This window comes from Sphaerodactylus townsendi, linkage group LG02 (genome assembly GCF_021028975.2).
Source record: "Sphaerodactylus townsendi isolate TG3544 linkage group LG02, MPM_Stown_v2.3, whole genome shotgun sequence".
Lineage (NCBI taxonomy): Eukaryota > Metazoa > Chordata > Lepidosauria > Squamata > Sphaerodactylidae > Sphaerodactylus > Sphaerodactylus townsendi.
In genome coordinates, this window is record NC_059426.1 from 66,659,584 (window position 1) to 66,678,311 (window position 18,728).

General features: G+C 45.0%; 1 protein-coding gene across 1 annotated transcript in view; it reads left to right on the forward strand.

Moving 5' to 3' along the window:
* Positions 1 to 18,728, forward strand: part of CFAP65 (cilia and flagella associated protein 65) — a 46,658-nt gene that overhangs the window by 25,250 nt on the left and 2,680 nt on the right. Inside the window, 15 exon segments of the mRNA XM_048485445.1 lie at positions 1,497 to 1,713; positions 2,481 to 2,526; positions 2,529 to 2,611; positions 4,403 to 4,579; positions 5,059 to 5,125; positions 7,366 to 7,476; positions 8,345 to 8,536; positions 9,788 to 9,946; positions 10,556 to 10,699; positions 11,110 to 11,226; positions 12,072 to 12,231; positions 15,457 to 15,497; positions 16,899 to 17,113; positions 17,568 to 17,732; positions 17,915 to 18,208. Of these exon segments, the coding sequence (XP_048341402.1) occupies positions 1,497 to 1,713; positions 2,481 to 2,526; positions 2,529 to 2,611; positions 4,403 to 4,579; positions 5,059 to 5,125; positions 7,366 to 7,476; positions 8,345 to 8,536; positions 9,788 to 9,946; positions 10,556 to 10,699; positions 11,110 to 11,226; positions 12,072 to 12,231; positions 15,457 to 15,497; positions 16,899 to 17,113; positions 17,568 to 17,732; positions 17,915 to 18,208 (2,188 nt within the window).

Sequence of the window (18,728 nt, forward strand, 5' to 3'; positions counted from 1 at the left end):
TCAAGACTGAGATGTTCCCTCTAGGCCAGTGGTGGCAAACCCTATGCACAGTAAGTGCCAGAGGTGGCACTCAGAGCCCTCTCTGTGGGCATGCACAAAACTGAGTGCCCCATCCTCCAATAACATCTAGGGATGGCCTGGGCCGCTGGGCTCAATTATTAGCATTAAACCCTTAAGACCTTAGTTTTGGGGAAACAGTGTAGGTAATCCTGTTAAGCACTGTTAAACCCCACTGATTTTCATGCAAAGAACTAAAACGCGATCCTTTACCTGGAAGTAAGCTCGGTTTATGGCAATGGTTGCTTGCTTCTGAGTAAACCCTCCTAGGGTCGTGATTCACCTGTTGGAAGAGTTGCATGGTTGCTTCAAAGCAAAGCCACCGACTACCACCAAGCTTACTCCCAAGTAACGCACGCCTCGGAGCCAACCATTTTTTTCTAAACTAAAACCTCAGTATTCAGGTTAAACTGCCATGTTGGCACTTTTCAATAAATAAGTGGGTTTTGGGTTGCAATTTGGGCACTCGGTCTTGAAAAGGTTCACCATCACTGATCTATAATACCTGAGAGGTGGATGGAGAGACAGCTAGAATGTTGAGGTTTGAATTCAAAGACTGAATGGAAAGATTTTTGTTAGTATTCCCTCGGCTGGAAACAGCAATAGGTCCTTTCAGGGACTGTGTAGAATCTGTATAGAATTAGCAATTGTGCTTTCTGTTTTCACCAACAGTTTGCACACAAAATGCTCAGCTTGTGTAAACAGCAGATATTACAGTCACCGCTAATCCAAAGGAATTACATTGGGAGCACTTACCAATGTAAACAAGAAATCAGTGGTTTATGGGAAAGGCCCTTTTGAGAACTCCCGCTTAGTTCAACTTCTCTTTTTCCATAGCTGTGAAGCCAAATGAAACTGACAAGATACATTTCCAGAGGCAGCTCTGCTGAAATAGATTCTTTTGTCTGCTTTATTTCTTTCATTACATATTTGTTACATATTGACATTCTTTTTCATATTTTAAGGGGAGTGATGAGTTTTCCCTTGCTGCTTCTTCAGACTTTCAGCAAGATTCTGTGTATCAAGTTTCAAAACAAAGATTCTTTCCATTGCACAAAGCTTCTCTCCATAAGCTTTTTTCCTCATATAAGGCAACAGTCATTATGATCAGTGCTTAATTCTGTAGGCCTTCTCATCTCTTTTAGTTATTCATGGCAGAAGCAACAGTAAATGAAACCCTGTGATATTTGCAGAACCATATTCATCAACAATCTTAAGAGCAATGAATAAACTGCATTTTCCCAGAAACAGTATATTTGCTAGTGTCGGAGAAATGAAGTATGCTTGCAGTGGGAAAAGAAAAAAACATGGTTGTATAATACAAACGAGGGAGGGGTTCCGGAGGTGCGTTTTTTGAGTAATAAAATTGTAATGATACTGTATTCCTTGATATCTCAACTAGACTAACTTTTCTGTCTCACCTCTGCTGTCCCCACAAGCCACTGAACCTTTTACAGAAAAGAAGCCAGTCTGCAGTGTGACAGCCACAGGCATCTATCCATCCATCTGCATCACGGATGTCTGTGGGATTGGCAGCGCCCGTGGCATCAGCAAGCTGCACCTTTGGCAGCTTTTTTCTCTGGAAACCTTGAATAAATATCTGGAGCGAGATCCAACTCCACAGGAGCTCACCTTCAGAGTGCCTACTAGGCACAGGTAAGCTTTTTTGCCCCTCTGTTCATTTTCACACTACCTTGCCTGTTCTGTTCACATGCAGGAATGCTCCTAATTTCTTCAGTCTAAAAGGCACTTCCTTTTCTTTCATAGGCCGTTTCTGCACGGAGGCAGAAGCGGCCGGGTCGGCGTACTTGACGCCGACCCGACGACGCTGGGACCGTTCGCATGAACAGTCCCAGAAAGAGCTGGGACGATGGCGCCACAGAGCGCCGTCACCCGACCGACCCGACATGTCCCCGGGCCTCCGGCACGTCGCGGAGGCCTGAGGACACGCCCCCCGGCCCTGCGCGCCTGCTCCAGCGTCACAGGGCAGGGGGGCGTTTCCCCAGGCCTCGGCGACGCGCCGGAGGCCCAGGGACAAGGTAAGTGCAGGGAGGGAGTGGGGGGGGGGAAGCGCTGGGAAGCCGTTGCGTTAAAAGCATGGCAGCGGCGCGCAGCCCGGCGTTTCAAGAAAGAGTCGCTTCCCGGCGCACTCTGGAAGCTTAGCTTGGCTCGGCACCGCGCGGGCGGCGTGATGGTGGCGCGGCTGCGAAGCAGCTGCATGCCCTATCGCGAATGGCGACCTGGGGACGGTGTTTTTGCCGTCCTTTGTGTCGCCCATATTCCGCCCGTGCGGAAACGGCCATAGAAAGAAAGATAGAGGTCAAAATGTAATGGTGTATCTGAGACTTTGCAGTCCACTGCGGAATACTTCTTCAGGACTTTTTTTCCCCCCACATCCATTCTTTTTTAAACCTGCAGCACGCTACGAATCTAACTCCCCCAGTTTATACTCCTGTCATGGTGGATTTCTCAACTTTGGTGCTGCTCCTGTCAGACGTGTGCCCTCTGTAGTGATGCTGATGCTGCAAAATAATGGGGTGATGCCTGTGAACTGGTGAGTAATCATTCTCTCGATCTTAGTCAGGGAATAGTTCTAAAGCGACTCCTTTAACAACGCATGTTGTTCCTTGACAGGAGGTGTTTAGAGTCAAACAGAGTCTTCATGGCTCAACTACATCAGGGAAGTCAGGGAATGGAATATGCTTGGGGTTTTCATATCCCCCAGGCATCTGGCTCTGGCTAGAGCCTGAAACAGAATGATGGAATGCTGTCAGTGCTCACCAGAGTTAGCGAGGGAGGCTGCAGCATTAAGGACCAGTAGAGCTGCATACATATGGATGTAGAGAAAAGGTTTTGTTGCTGCCAGAGTTGGGCAAGAGAGGATGAGGAAGAGAGGCAGTCTAGGTAATAAACTCACACACCCTCTGTTGAGTAAAATTCTGGCCATCGTTTGATTATTAATTACAACGATATGTTAGGAGACAAGGGGCAGCTTGGGGATAGATCTGAGTGGCACGCCTGCTGACCCAACACTCCTGCTTGAGGGAGACCCATTAGGATGGCAAGTGAATGGGGGCATCATGTGGGTGTTGGCCTCTACCTGTGGCTCCCCTTGCCACTGGGGGTGTGGGCCAGCCACTTGCCCACCCCTGAGCCTGAAGCTTAGCGGCCTGCCACAACCCCCAGGCTCCTTATAGGGGGCTCCATTGACTGGGGAGGTAGGCACACAGGCACTGCCTCCCTCTAAAGGATCTATCCCCATGCCCTACTGGCCAAAGAGCAGGGGGAGGGATGCCCTCTCACTCCTGCCAGTGCTCCTAAGCCTGCAGCCATTTGGCAAGCTCATGCCATACGCCATGGAGTTAGACATCTGACTCCCGCTCTGATAGGTGCATGCCATCAGTGCAGTACAGGCCCGTTTGGTGAAAGGAAATGCCAGGGTTAGGGTTCACCTGTCCATCTGTGGACCAAACAAACTGAGTGACTGCCTTACAGAGAACCACTGGTTGCTGACTGGGTGGAGCGGAGGAGGGTGAGGCAGACACTAAGCTACCTGTGTTATGCCCTTTGGCAGAACCTTTGGAGTAGGCTGGCTCAGCATGCAGCAGCCACATCAGCCACTGGTGATTTGGGCCAGGGGTCAGTGTGGGCATAAGAAGCCAACACGTGCAGCCCCTAGGCCTTCTTCTCCTCGTAATGGCAAGAGCGTGGGTATGAGTCACAGTTGTACATATGCCACAGTTATTAAAGGAGCACAGAAAAGCACACAATGTGGTGTTGAAGATGTGATATGAGAATCTTAGTTCTCATTCTAAGGGGAAAGTTCCTGACCTATATGACTTTGAAGGTTTATTTATTAAAATTATCCTCTCCTATTTGTCTAAATCAAAGGTGGACAGGATGTGTAGGCAATGCCTACTTAATTTGGAGAAGCCAGAAGATGCCAGAAAAAAGATTTTGAGTGACTGTGGAGGGACTTCACAAATTGTTTGACTCCTTGCCTTTCTAGTGAAACCAGAACTAATGTACCAAGATAGTAAAAATACAGAATAAATTATGTCATATTCAGGAAGTCTTGTATGTTTGCTCAATATTCATATTATTTATATAGGTACAGAATACTTTTGGGTACAGAATTTAGATTGCTAATATGAATAAATTTGTCTTTAAAAAGCCAAGCACATTCAAGCATGGTCTGGTTTGAGGAGCTTTGCTGTGTGTCCATTAGGCAAGCAGCATAGAATTTGCCTGTTACTTTCCTGGATATCAGATCTTAGTAATCTTTGCCTTTTAATAGTATGCTGTATCTGTTTCTCCCTCCTCTTGGCTGATGGGTGCTTCCCAGGGCCTTTCTGTTTCCTTTCGACCAGAAGATAGACATGGAATACTGGGCAGAAAGTGCTGAGTTTGATCCCAGTGAGCTGCACCAGATGCGGGTTCAGGATAACCAACTTTTCAGCATTTGTCCCAAGGAAGGAAATCTTCTTCCAGGAGAAGAGCAAACTATACATCTATCCCACAGGTATCCACGAACCTTGGTTTCTTTCTTTCTCGAATGGGAGCTGATCTCAAACCCAAACGCTGAGGCCAGATGCTGTACTGATCAGAGTTCACTAATACAGCTCCTGTGCACGTGAGATCTGATGTGGAAGGGCAGTCATGTTAATCCAGAACAAGATGCTTCCATGCAAATGCATACTGACATGTCAAGGATTCCGCAAAATGAAAGAAAAAAATTGGACTGATTATGCTTTCTGTACAGCCTGATGTCCTGAGCTTATTCAGTGGGCTCAGAAACCACTGCAATTCTAGGTGGTCTTTCTAATCTTCCTCCCCATCCAGACATGGTCGCTCTTCTGCCTGAGAAGATCTTTATACCGTATTCAGCTCTTTGTCAGTGAAATGAGTTTATTATTTGAGACACATTTTTCTACCTTAAACTTTGGAATTTGTTTCATTTACCGTATATGCAATTCTAATACTTGTGCTTATTCTTGCCAGACATGATTTCATTGGCACTGACCGACTCCCAGTGTTGTTGAAGGTCTCCCACGGTCGAGAAATTCTGGTATGTTGCTATTTCCACTTCCTGTATGGCAGTGGGGGCATTATTTTGTTAGAAATGCTTTTATTCATGTGGTGGCATAGATTTTTTAAAATTCCCACTCTTCGTAATGTATTCAAGAGCTATAGTGCCTCATCCACATGTTACACGAAATTGTGGGAGTCTATTCCTTTTAGAGTAGGGAAATACCAAAAGCAGACTCTTGGTTTAACAAAAGATCAGGCAAGCTTGGACTCTTGGTTGTCTGTGTTGATGGAAATCAGCTTTTGCAAGAAATTCCACAGGAGAGCAAATACAGTTCAACAGTTTTATTAAGGGATAATGGGGTACACATGCACATAATAATCAAAGCAGAAGAACACACATCCTAAGATATAAGTAGTGTTGAGTGAATAGATGAGGGAATTAGGGAGTAAGGGTTATAGTCACTTGATCTTGGAGCAGAATGGTCCAATGAACAGAGCTGAGTGGCCTGTGCTTAGCTCTGGTAGAAGAACAATGTGTTGTGGAACAATATTACTGACAGAGAGGTGTCCAGAGATATTGAGCAAGGGTTACTGGGAGAGGGGGTTTCTTCTTTTTTTTATATATCATATCATATATTTATTTATACTGTCCAAGACCAGAGTATAGAAGTGACATCATACATAAAACTAAAATAATGCTAAAAACAATACAAAACTTTGTACCAGCATTTACAAGTTTAAGAATACATATATGCTTCTGAAATTACAAACAGCTAACACAAATTTTCCTAATTTCACTTTGCATGGCAGATGTGGGCGAAGGCATGTCCGGACAAGTACACTCAGCCTGTGCAGAGAATGGGCTCCCCATTTTGGCACTGCACTGCTAGGTACCCCCAGGGTTAGCAGAATGGGTAGAGGCATCACTGTCTTAAAACAGAGTCTCTGCTCTCCACCTACCATGGTTTGGTCTGGTAACACACAAGCTTATTTGCTGTCTGCTTGTTACACTGTGTGACTACAGTTGTGCAGTAATTTTGTCTTCAAGAAACTGTCCTCTTATTGCAAGTCTTCTTAAGTCTGTCTTCACCAAATAGAGATTCCGAGGCATTTTGGGGGAACAGATTAGATCACCAGCTATCTCTGCTGGGCAACAATAGGAACCACAGCCCTTGACTGGTTTTCATCATTTCTGCTTTTTTCTCCAGTATTTCCATTATCAGGTTGGGCTCGAACACTGATCTCAGCTTGCTTCCCCTCTCTCTCTCCCAACATGCCAGGTTGAATCAGTTATCCTGTGATCTAATGGGCACCGCTCTTATGCTCCACTGAGCCTCCACTAGATGCCCATCATTCTCCCAAGATTACCAGCGAGAACAATATGTTCCCATCACGCTTTTCTTTTCTTTTTTCCCCTCCAGAGACTATTGTCAGCTGAAATTTCAGCTTGTTGAGCAAGCTGTGAAAACACAGGCTTAACTGTGCTTTCGTGCAAAGCCTATGGATGCGCTCCCTTGGCTCAGCCCACTTGGCACAAGTTTTGGCGGCTGCCCAGGGCAGAAGCTGATTTTGGAGTGCAGACCTCTTATCTAGGGAGGTGGCCAGAAGCACTTACTCTGTTAACGACAGTTTTTTGTGTATGGGAATGAGTAAGGAGACCCTCTGGCAGAGCCATGGGACCAATGGTGGGATCCAAAAATTTTAGTAACAGGTTCCCATGGTGGTGGGATTCAAACAGTGGCGTAGTGTCAATGGGGCTGGGCGGGGCACGGGGGCGTGGCCGGGCATTCCGGGGGCAGGGCATTGCTGGGCGGGGCTGTGGCAAGGACGCAGCCGCTGCGCCGGTCCTTGAGCGGGAAACGAATGCACGCAGGTGCAGGCTGCCACGCACGCTGGTGCACCTCCTGCTAGACTTCTTCAAGTTCTGCGCGCTACTGCTGGGAGCGGAGGAGGGGGCATAACTAAGGCAAAAATCACATGGCAAAATCACCAATTAGTAACCCCCTCTTGGCACACAAATAATTAGTAACCTACTCTCGGGAACCTGTGAGAACCTGCTGGATCCCACCTCTGCATGGGACCCTCTGGCAGAGCCATGGGACTGTCATGCTGATGTTGTTGTTGTTTGAAGCATGGAATTGGAAGATTCCTCATTTCATAATACTATCCTTTCTGTATTTCCTGTTGGAAAAAAAGTTTGCGAAGTATTAAGCACTTGTGATGATATAGACTTAATCATCTGACTTTTCTCTCCATTTTTTGAAAAAAAAATTGCAGCTGAATTTTATTGGTGTGACAGTGGACCTGGAGTCCTACTACATTCACTTCACTTCAACCAAGCATGTGTTCACACCCATTGCTATTGGCAGCAGTAATCCTCCTAAACAGGTGAGACATCAGAGGAAAAAAAAAAACCTCCTGTCTTTTTCTAGTTCCCCAGCCTCATTTCCATAGAATGTTAAAAAGCAGTGTGAAGAAAGGGGATTTCAGTGGCCAGACTTGCATTTATAAGGCAATAGAAGGATCAACCAGTGACTGGGAACAACAGATTAGGAGGCATGCGTGCCTTGGACTTCCAAAGCAGAGGATATTTGTAGGGGAGAAATTCTGGATGCCGGGGGTGTGCTTATTGTCCCCTATCTTAGTATGGGACATTTTAAACACATTTTTTCTCCCATCTATCTGGGAGACTAGGAATTCTGGAAATGTACTCAGTTAAAGAAAGCAGTTGTAGGGGGAGCATTCACATGGGACAGACAGCAAGAACAGGCAGAATTAAGCACTCCTCCTTATAGCCACTGACTTTTCCATAAATATAATTCCATCCTTGCATTTTCAGTAACTTGACAAATGTTTACTTGGGAATCCTGTTTTGCTGAGGCAACATGCCATTCTTCTTGGAAGTACCCTATAGGCTTAGACAGTACTCAGTTGTCCATCTTTGGGGAAAGTGTGACACTATGTGATTATCACACACTGTACAGTCTCTCTTGAGTATCCAGCCTGTTGAAAATTCATTATTGGAGAATCTGCCTTGTCCCTTTGAGTGTTATTTGCATGTGGTAGAGGGTGAGTAAAGGATGCAGCTTGGTAATTCTGCTCGGGAATTACCTCAGAGTATTCTATCTGTAGCTTCAAAGAGGATCTATGCCAGACAGAGTTGTGGTGAATGGAAAAATGGGTGCTCCACGTGAGTATCCTGACAGGCACTGAAGATTCGTCTTCCAGCAGTAAACTTGCCTTTTTTTTCTTGTAGATCTATGAACTGTACAATGGAGGTGCTACAAAAGTAGCTTATGAAATCCAGGTGGATGCTCTGATGGAGGTTCAAGAAGAAAATCAGCAGCATGCAGTGTTTGTGTGTTTAAATCCAAAAGGAGAGATTGGACCAGGCTTGACTGCCCATACTGAATGGATCTTCTCCCCTCTGGAAGCCAAAATGTACTCTGTAAGGCTTTCCTCCCTTTAAGAACTGGGCAGATATTCCACAACATTCCCAATGCTATCCACTTATCCAAATAGGACTTATATTTCTTCACCTGCTCTTATTCGACTGATACATTCACATCTGTCTCACTGCCCATAACTGCTGATGGTTTAACTTGTTCTGAGACCTGCTAATTGGGTCTCTCCAGCCCCCCATGTTGGGACTGAACATTGCAGGGGAAAGTTGAATAATGGTAAAAAGTTGAATCAGCACCCCTTTATTTGGGATTGTAAGCAGTCATTCAGAGTGTGCTCAAGTTGTATTTCAATCTTTGCAGGATATTCCTCCAAATGGATTTTCATCAATAACACCTGTTTTATATATTATGAATGATGGTGGACACAGACCCTTGTTTCCTCTTTAAAAAATAAACCTAGCTAGATGTGTGCTCTTGCATAGAAGAAAGGGAGAGCACAACTTAGGGTATTACAATAATATTAAAACAACATTTCACTAGAGTGAGTCCAATAGGGTAGCTTTAGAAGAAGACGAGCTGGTTTTTATAACACACTTTTCTCTACCTTAATGTCAAAACCCCAGCCTTGCCAATAACAGGAACCAATACTTTAGAAGTAGAATTCTTGTTTTATTGATAGCAAGCATAGGATGATAACTTTATTGTCTGAACTGGCCAGCTCTTCACAAGACACAGATTATATGATTCTTCTCCTCCCTACCTCAAGCGAGATATTCTCAAGAAAGAAAGGGCCAGGGAAGGTGGGAGAAGTACAGAGCAGTTTCACCCAGACACACACATTCCAAAAGGCAGATAACCTTCTTGACTTTATAACTCCCCTTCTCAGGCCGAAAGTGTGAGAAGGACCTCTTAATAAAAAACATGGCAGGACCCGAGCTAACTTTGGTGAGGGTCATGACACTTAAGGCGTCTCAGCGTGGCTTTCAGTCACATTCCCTTCAGCTCTCTTCAGCTCAATGAATCTGTTCCAAACATTATTCATTTTCAGCGTGTACTACAGTGGGTAGTGCAAGTGGTCTTCGGTTTAATTAGATTTCTAGAAAAGTGGTCATTTTAAGGTGGTAGTTCTTTTTGGATCCAACCCTTATCTCCTTAAAATTGGTAGCTGTGGGGTTTATCTGAACTTCCAGGATGGCTGCTATGTACCAAACAATGCCGTTTTTACCATTGACAACATCCAGAGCAAAACAGGGCTCTTCCTGCTACAGCTCTTTCTCTATTCCTCTTCTGCCTAGGTGAATGTGCCCATTCATATCCTTGACGGAGACTCTGCTCTGATCACCTTCCAAGGAGTAGGCTATGATCCACATGTTATGAGAGAGGCAGCACAGTTTGATAAAGTGGTGTCTCCTGTCATAGCACCAGGATCTGCAAAATTAACAACGCCTGGTTTGGTAAGTATCAGAAGTTTCTGAGTGACCAGTAATGCTTGCAGAGGCGTAGCTCCAAGGGGATGGGGGTGTGCGCGATGCACCAGGCATGAACCCCTGTGGGGGTGTGGGGGGCGTGGCGGGGGCAGGACGGGACGCGGGCATGGCAGGGGTGGAGGATGCACCAGTGCGCTGGGCACTTTTCCCCTCGCTCTGTCCCTGAATGCTTGAGAGAGGGTTGAACAGGATGTTCAAATTGCCATATAAAAAATAAAAGTATATATCAAAGAAAAGTCTTATAACTCAGTGCTAAAGCACTGTTGCATGTAAACTCTCAGGTCACAGAGTTGGGAAAGATTTCTTCTTGAAACTTTAGAGAACCAATATGGAGCTAGATGGACTAGTGCTCTAAATCAGTATTTAGGAAGTTCATGTAAAAATCAGTCAGTTTCTGATTTGTATCTGCAGTCTGACTGATTTAATGTTTAATGTATTTGGTGCTGCCTCAGTGATTACTATTAATTACCTATGCTAGGTATCTCTGTAGGTCATTTCCCTTCTATTCACATGGAGGAAAAGGAAAAGAACTTCATTCTTTTTAGGCTCAGGGGTCACTTGTCCCTTTCTTTCCAGGCAGTATATTTATCTCAGCCCCAGATTTGTTTTGGCAACATCCCAGTTTATAGCAAATGCAGTCGCCTCTTCTTTCTGAACAACACTTCTGAGAAGGAGGCGATAGTGTTCGCTTGGTACATTACGACTTCAGATGCCACAGTGGTGAGCTTTGTCCGTTTGATTGCTTCTCTTCCTCTTGGCACTCAACTTGCTATTCTGTTTCATTTCAGCTTTCTGTAGAATTTAGCTTGGCTGTATCAGATTAGTTGAACATCTTACCATAACATTGTTAGATTTGACATTTGAATTGAGGTTACATATGCATATTAAAGACAGACATGTGACACTCATTGCAATGTTTTATTTTGCTACTTCGAAGCAGCATAAATTGTGCATATGCTTCTGGATCATGTTTCCCACTCTGATGTTGCAGTGCTTTGATTCTTAACTGCATGCCTTCCTTTTGCATGTTGTGAGGGATGGTATCTGCTTTCAGCATAGGAGGTAACAGCTTTTACAGTGTTTGGTGGGGATGCATTGTCATATGGAATCACCTCTTGCTTTGTTTTTAGGTGCTGAACGTCATTCCAGAGACGGGAATTGTTCCGGCTGGAGAGAGCACCTATTGTGTTGTCATACTACATGCAAGTGAAACCGCTTGCTTCTACGATATTGATCTGGTCTGTGAGGTGAGGCTAAGTAGGTCCTTTCTCTTAATGTCCAAACCCAGTGGCATTGGTAGCTTACAGTCACTGAAAAGGATTTCAGTGCCTACCATACAGGCTAAAGATCAAAGGGATGGGCCATCTACATGGCTTAAAAATGAGTGAGCTTTCTACATTTGGGGAGTTGTTATTGCTTGATTCATTTACATGCTAATGACAGTGGAGAATGTAGCATTGGTAGTGAAAAGCACCATCAAGTTACAGCCGACTTAGACTGGCCCCATAGGGTTTTCAGGGCAAGAGACATTTGGAGGTGATCTGCCATTGCCTATTCTGTATTGAGACCGTGAATGTGCTTGGTGGTCTACTATGCAAATATTTAGTGCCTGAGATGTGATGAGATTGGTCTAGCCTGTGCCATCCAGATATGGGCAATAGTATAATTAGAGTTAAGCAACAGAGACACTTGCAAAGGACACAACTGCATAAAGGGTACAAGTATTATGGAAGAGACATTCTGTCTATCAAAAAAGACAAAATGTTGTCTCAGTACACACCCTATGAGATGCTGTTGTATATGTATGGCTCCAATTTTCTCCCCCTTCTTTCTATAATTTCGTGGGGTGATATCATTGGGGCTTGTCGATAAAAATCGCTCTCCTTGCTGCTGTTGATAAACTTCTTCTTCAAACCATAAGGTTTTATTTCCCAGCATTTGTTGAGACATTAATATGGAGAGTTTTGTCAGATTTCCGACTCAGGTGGCACCTCATGTTTGCAGATGGGCAGAAACCCATCGTTGAAGCAGAAATGCAGTAGGCATGCCAAACTGGAACATGATGAGCTAACTGTAGATTTTTGCTACGTAGGTTTTCACACAGCAACCGCTGGATCAATATGAAAAAGAGCTGAAAGAATGGGAGACTGAGAAGGCCCGGCAAGCTGTGGAGTTCACCATCACAGAGAAGGATCTGAACAGGAAGAAGAATGTAAAAGAACATGCGCAGGTAAGGCCAAACCTGCTAGGGAGTGAGACAGCAGGAACAGGAAAGTTTTACTGGACGAAGTTTTGATTTCAGGGTTGCTCTCATCGTTACTGTCTTTGTCTGGGATTTCCAAACATCTGTAGGAAAGTAAAGAAGGTCCCAGGCTAAATCTCTAGTGCCTCCAGTTAAAAAGACTGGGCAATAAGTGACGTGAAAGACCTCCATCTGAGACCGTGGAGGAGCCACTGGCAGTCAAAGCAGACAATACTGACACTGATGACTTGATGGTTTGATTCAGTAAAAGGTGGCTTCATGTGCATGACAGATTTGGCTCAGGTTTGTGTGCCTTCTGCCCTTCACACCTTACACAATCTGCTGCCAGAAGTTTCCATCTCACCATGTTCATGATAGGGCTACCGCTGGTTTGTAGGAATGTATTAAGAAGGGTTGGGGAGAGGACAAAGGAAGTTAATTGTAGCATATGAATGACCTCTGTATTGGTATAAAAACTCTTTTCCTTGTTGGCATTCATGTTAACTACTGAAAATTTCTTCCTCGGATATTAGATGTTGAATACCAGTGCTGCATTCTTGACAAATGCTCTTCCCTTTGTACATATCAAATTGTAGTCTTATACATTGGATGTCTGCATCTTGGAAATTGAGCCGGCATGCTTAAGCAGAACAAAGTCGGAGGTGTTTTTAAAAAAAATAACCATGTCTGTGTTTCTTCTCCAGAATGTTAGGTGGCTTCCATCTGTAGTCACAGATGCTGAAAGTCAGTTCGCAAGTTATGTTAAGATAAACCTAGTAGTTGCCGTCAGTCATGATTCCCTGATTAGGTACTTATGGGATGCATGTTTGCAAATGTATGTTTATTGCACTTACTCTTTACATTCTTATAGAAACATAGAAAAATAGAGTCCAAGGTCATCTAGTCCAACCCCCTGCACAATGCAGGAAAATCACACCCCACTTCCCCAGTGATCCCTGCTCCATGCCCAGAGGAAGGGGAAAAAAATGAAGCCTGAAGGGAAATGGTCTGCAGGAAAATTCCTTTCTGACCCAAAGTGGTGGTCCACATTACCCTGGGCATGTAAGCAAGAGCCACAAGAGCTGAGCATTGACTCATCCTTTCCTGCCCTCCATCATCTCATGAGCTGTCTGAGTACACAGAATCAACATTGTTGTCAGATGCTCATCTAGCCTCTGCTTAAAAAATTCCAAAGAAGGAGAGACTACCCCCTCCTGCAGAAGGTTATCTCACAGAGGAGCCGTTCTGCCAGAAAGTTCTTCCTAATGTTCAGAAGAAAACTCTTTGATTTCATTTCAACCTGTTGGTTCTGATCTAACTTTCTGCGTCAACAGAAAACAATTGCACACCATCCTCTATACCAGCGTTTCCCAAACTTTTTCCCCCCTTGCTTCAGTTATTTTCATACCTTTCCTCTGTGACCCACTAAAATTTTTATGGCCTATTTATTAGTAAAATAAAACAAATTTGAATGTCACCCCGCCACGCGTCTACCCATGCTGGCTTGACAGGGGAAAGCCCAGGTCCTTGCTGGGCTTCATCTGCATGTAGCAGCATCAGGGAGGCTCCCCGGGGTGCTGCTTCTTCCCCCACCTCCCTCGTGGCACCAACGTCTGCTGCGAGATGCAGCTCCAGCCCTGGCCCCTTTCTGGGTGGTCGGCTGGCCGGGGAGGAGCCCCGAAGCTGCTATATTGTCCCAGCTGGTCCGGCTCCAGATGGGTTGTGCCCTCCAAGCAAGGACTGGGGTGGGGTGGTCGGCCCCAGCCCCAGACATTAGGTGACCCACCACCGGGTCACAACTCACCATTTGGGAAACACTGCTCTATATGACAGCCACTACCGTATCTATTGGGGAACCAGGGGGGATCACATGGGGGTACATATGGGCTCCCCTCCCCACCTCGCTTTCTGACCCCTCTCCCCCACCCAGCCCCCAGCTGAACTCCCCGTCCCCGCTTTAATTCCCCCAGGCCCCCCATTGCTGCTCTGCCACCCCTGCAACTGCAAACCCCTCCCCCCCAAACAAACTTTTTCCTCCTCCAAGTGGCACCGGCCAGCAACACACTGGAGGTGGGAAGGTAGTGGGGGCTGGGCTCAGTGCCCGAGGCTTGCTCCAGGCATTACTTTGTGGCAGTATGCCACTGATGACAGCCCTTTAGATACTTGAAGGTGGCTGCCATATCACCTCTCAGTTATCTCTTCTCCAGGCTAAAAATACCCACCTCCTTCAATATTTTTTCATAAGACTGTCTCCTTTAAGGTATACAGTTAATATATTTCAGTATACCTAGAATGTAATGTATGGAGGGTTTCTATAGAACAAAGAGTGAGCTACTGCCACTAGTCAAGATAGCAGCTACAATCCTCCTTGAGCGATGTTTCCACTGTCTTCAGTGCCCTCTTTTCAGTAAGTAAAGCAATGTAGAGATTCAGAAGAACATCAGTTAAGTTAGTTTAATTTGATTTACTGATACCTTCATTTGCAGTTAGTGTTTTTGTAACTTGGATATGAAGATGTCCTTGCATTTTTCTTGACAGCATTCCTTGGGGGGAGTGGTGGGTGGGACTGTTGTCTTTCTTTTATACAGTGTGCACAAATACAAATAATGAAGCTCCAACTCTTTTGTACTATCATCAAGACTTTGATGTCTGTAGATTTGAGTAGCGGAACAGCACAGAGAAAGGGTAAACCTGAAACCTTTCCCTGCAAGGCTACTTTTCTCTTTAAGATGCTCTTTCCTGTGCAGTTCTGCATTGGAATTTCACTGGGGGAACAGCAATAGGGAAGGAGGGGACCCTGAACAGAAAAACCGATGACAGGGAAAGGGTACATCTCCCTTTTCCTGCAATTGCTGCTTTGAATGCTGTGCTGCACTGACACAGAACTTCAAAACTTGGTTGCATGTAATTTATCCAGCACTTTAGCATTGTTTCTGTTCTTCCGTGTCCTTTGTTGCTGTGAATCGAGTCATGTGAGGGAGCAGAAGAAGCAACCAGGTTCTCTTTCACTGTGCCTGACTCCAGCTGTTTTGCGATTGCCTCCATCAGAGGTAGAGCAGGAAGCTGTCAAGTCCCCCAGCATCATGAAAATCCCTTTGCCACAAAATATTTGTGTTGAGTTTTAATGTTAGTTGTATTTTTTTTCATTGCGGACAGCCACCCTGAGAGCAGAACACAGACTAAAACATTTATTTGTGAACTTCTGTTTAGAGTTCTTCAAAATCCTCGGAGTCAGCAAAGTCTTCTGTGTCAGTTACGGAGATCCGGAAATACAAGGTAATATTGTCGTATCTCCCAAGTGAAATATACTCTGATGGAACAGGATGGTTGATAGGGCTCAGAACATGTATATTGGCATGTTTGTGATAAAATGGAAGTGCCATGCTGATGGAATAAATAGCGTGTGGAAGCATTTGTTGGTTGTATTTGGACTGTATTGCCTTTCTGTAGTTTTAAATCCTTTGCTACTGGAACAAGGAGATAAAATGGATAGCAATATCCAAGTTGGCTTAACCTTTCCCTAGGGAGGCATGAAGGATACATTTTGGTACAGACGTAACAACAGGAGTTCTCAGAGGAGCTCAGCTTCCCCTCATATTCATATTATAACGAACCATCTGGTGCACAAACTTGGAACAGGTGTTGGACTTGAAACTTGGAGACCTTTTCCCCACAAATTCCACACTTCTGTGAAGCTCAGTGGGGACCTTGGGCCAGTAGCCCACTCCCACCCTCATCTACGTTAAAGGCTTGTTGTGAGGATAAAATGGGAAGGAAGAAACCATGCATGTTGCTGAGCTTTTCAGAGAAGGGTCGGATAAACAGAACTAGTAGGCAGATTGATGGACAGACATCCTTACCTCTATTTTGAATGCTTTAGTCGCTGAGCTTTCCCCTTAGCACCTGCTTTGATTTGGCTGGCCATCTTTGAACATTTGTGTAATTCTTTAAAAGTTCATTATACGTAGTTTTATTTTTTTGAAAACTCAATTTTTTAAAGTTGCAAAACTGCTCTAGGATTAATGAGAGGAGACAGTGTGACACCTGCTGGGCTTCTGTTTCCAAATGGCCATTTCTCCCTAAGCTTGGCTCTGGAGAAGGGGAATCAGGTCTAACTACTTCTGGAGCTCAGTGACTCCTGTTGTCAGAGATGTTTGAAAGCATTTGTTAGTCATATTCTCAATGTGTCTGTTATGAATCCTGCTGATAAATATGGGAGAAGCTTGGTCTAGCCCAGGGGTCTTCAAACGATGGCCTTCCAGATATTCAAGGACTACAATTCCCATCAGCCCCTGCTAGCATGGCCAAGTCCATGAACATCATAGTTTGAAGACCCCTGGTCTAGCCAAATACTTATGTGTCCTAGAGAATTCTGTGTATTGAACCCTGGGAATTGTATGCTTTATTTTCTGTATTATTTAATCTTTCAAGGTTCAGAATGGATTGAATGGTAAGGGTGGAGGATAGTAAACCTTAACTAAAAACATTAACACCCTAATTCATGAGGAAATCAAGGGAAATACAGAATACTGTATAAAATGAAAAGAAACTCAGTTCCTTCCTTTGCATATTTTTCTGTTTTTCTCATTTCTCAAAACTGTTGCATTCAGGTTTGTCCTATTGGTTGGTTTCAGAGGAACCAATCAGTAAAGAATGCCTTCAATTCCTTCCGAACAGACTCTTCCTCCCATTAAAACGAGCAGTGTGCCCAACCCCCCTGCCAGCCGTAGCCAGAGGATACAATCGAGACACAAAGAGGCTAAAAAGTTGTGGACCAAGCCAGAGCCTCCCCTGCCCTCCCTCTTGCATGTGAGGGTCACAGCCAGGTCTCACTCAGTTGATGATCTCCTGAATGACTTCTCTGGTGAATTGCCCCAGCACTTCCTGTACCGGTAAGACAAACTCCTTTCCTCTTCTTCTGTGGCAAACTCCACACAAAGGATTTGGGGTCTCTGTCCAGTTATATAGATGGGATGCTGTTTGTTGCTAGTGTCTTACAGCACCACAGTGCATTTTGAAGGACTACGGAAATCATAAATGCTGGGCAAATCATACTCATGAGATTCTTCTGAGGGCTGTTTTTCATGTTATTTTTTTTCTTAACAAAGGTATGCTGTGATTGGGGAAAAGCAGTATGTGAGAATGTCCTGAGAGTCAAATGACATGTTGCATGGATGAATCCCCATGCTGCATAGGCTCAGACCAGCAAGACCTTCCATTTCACTTCTGCAATATGGGGAAATGTAGCATCCTAAGCCACAGGACAGTATCTGAGCCCGTTGTGTTCAGAGTGCAGTGCTTTCATGCAGTGCAGTGCTTTAATGCTCCTCACGGCCCTCTTTCCAGCCAACTTAAGACAAAAGCAGCAAGAAATAACGCTCCAGATGAAACACCTCTCAGCGATAGCAGGAGCAAGCAACGAACTGCACTGGCTCCATCCTGGCAGGAACTAGCAAACTGTTCAAAAGAAGAGGCACGGCTGGTGACAGATGTGCTGTCTACAGTGATCAAGTGAGCAGCTTCTCCCCTCTGTTTCCCCTCCTTTGTCCCTTTTCTAACATGCACTGAAATAGCTTCAGGGGTATATTAGCATATCTGGGCTCCCTGGGTTTGGAAGCAAAGGTCAGTGACATAACAAAAGTGGCCCATTCCTGTGTCTCATTGTCGTGTCACCTTCCCTCCTGATATTGCAGAGGTTTGCTGGAAGAGACCCAGTTTCATTCGGCCGTGATGAGAAGTATTGCAGAGCCCATACCTTACTTCTGCCAGTTTTGGAGTGAGGAGTCTGCAAAGCTACTTGATAAGAAACAGAGTCCTGGTACCTCCCCTACCCCTCCTTCCTCAGAGGTCAATGCTAAGGACAGGCAAGGAGAGGAAGCCGCTAGGAGAGAGGAGGTGTCTCCTTCAGGGACTTCAGATGCCGCAGAGACCCCGAGTGTCATCATTCGCAAGGAACAGTTCCGGGAGGAGAGAGAAGCCATACTCAGGTAACCAAAAGATATGACTCTGGGGCCACCTTTGAGGAGGAGTTGCCAGTCAACTAGCCATTCTCTGGGGCTAATATTCCTGCAGTACAAAACAGAATAGACACATGTCTACAAAACCACATGAGAAGCAGGAAAGACAATTGCCCCTTGCTGTTTTCCAGTCTCCATCCTGTGGCTTGTAGAAGCAGAGAATAGCTATACACGGACCATACTGAATTCAGTCCATGTACCTTTCCCCCTTTTACTTTTCCCTACAGAAGGGAAAGGGGGCTACTTACTCTTAAGGAACAAACAAAGGAGTTGCAATCAGTAAATAGTTGCTGACAAAAACTGTTCCCCTTTTTTCCACAGGGGAGTCAGATTATGAATTTTGCCCCCATCTTGATTTTATCTCTGGTGACAGCTCCTTTGCTTTACTTTTTGTTATATAAGTGAGTACTTCCCACCAATGCTACAGTCCATCATGGTGGCAGTTACTGCTCCTTTGATACTTTAAGTGGTCCCAGGAGAGCGTGAAAAG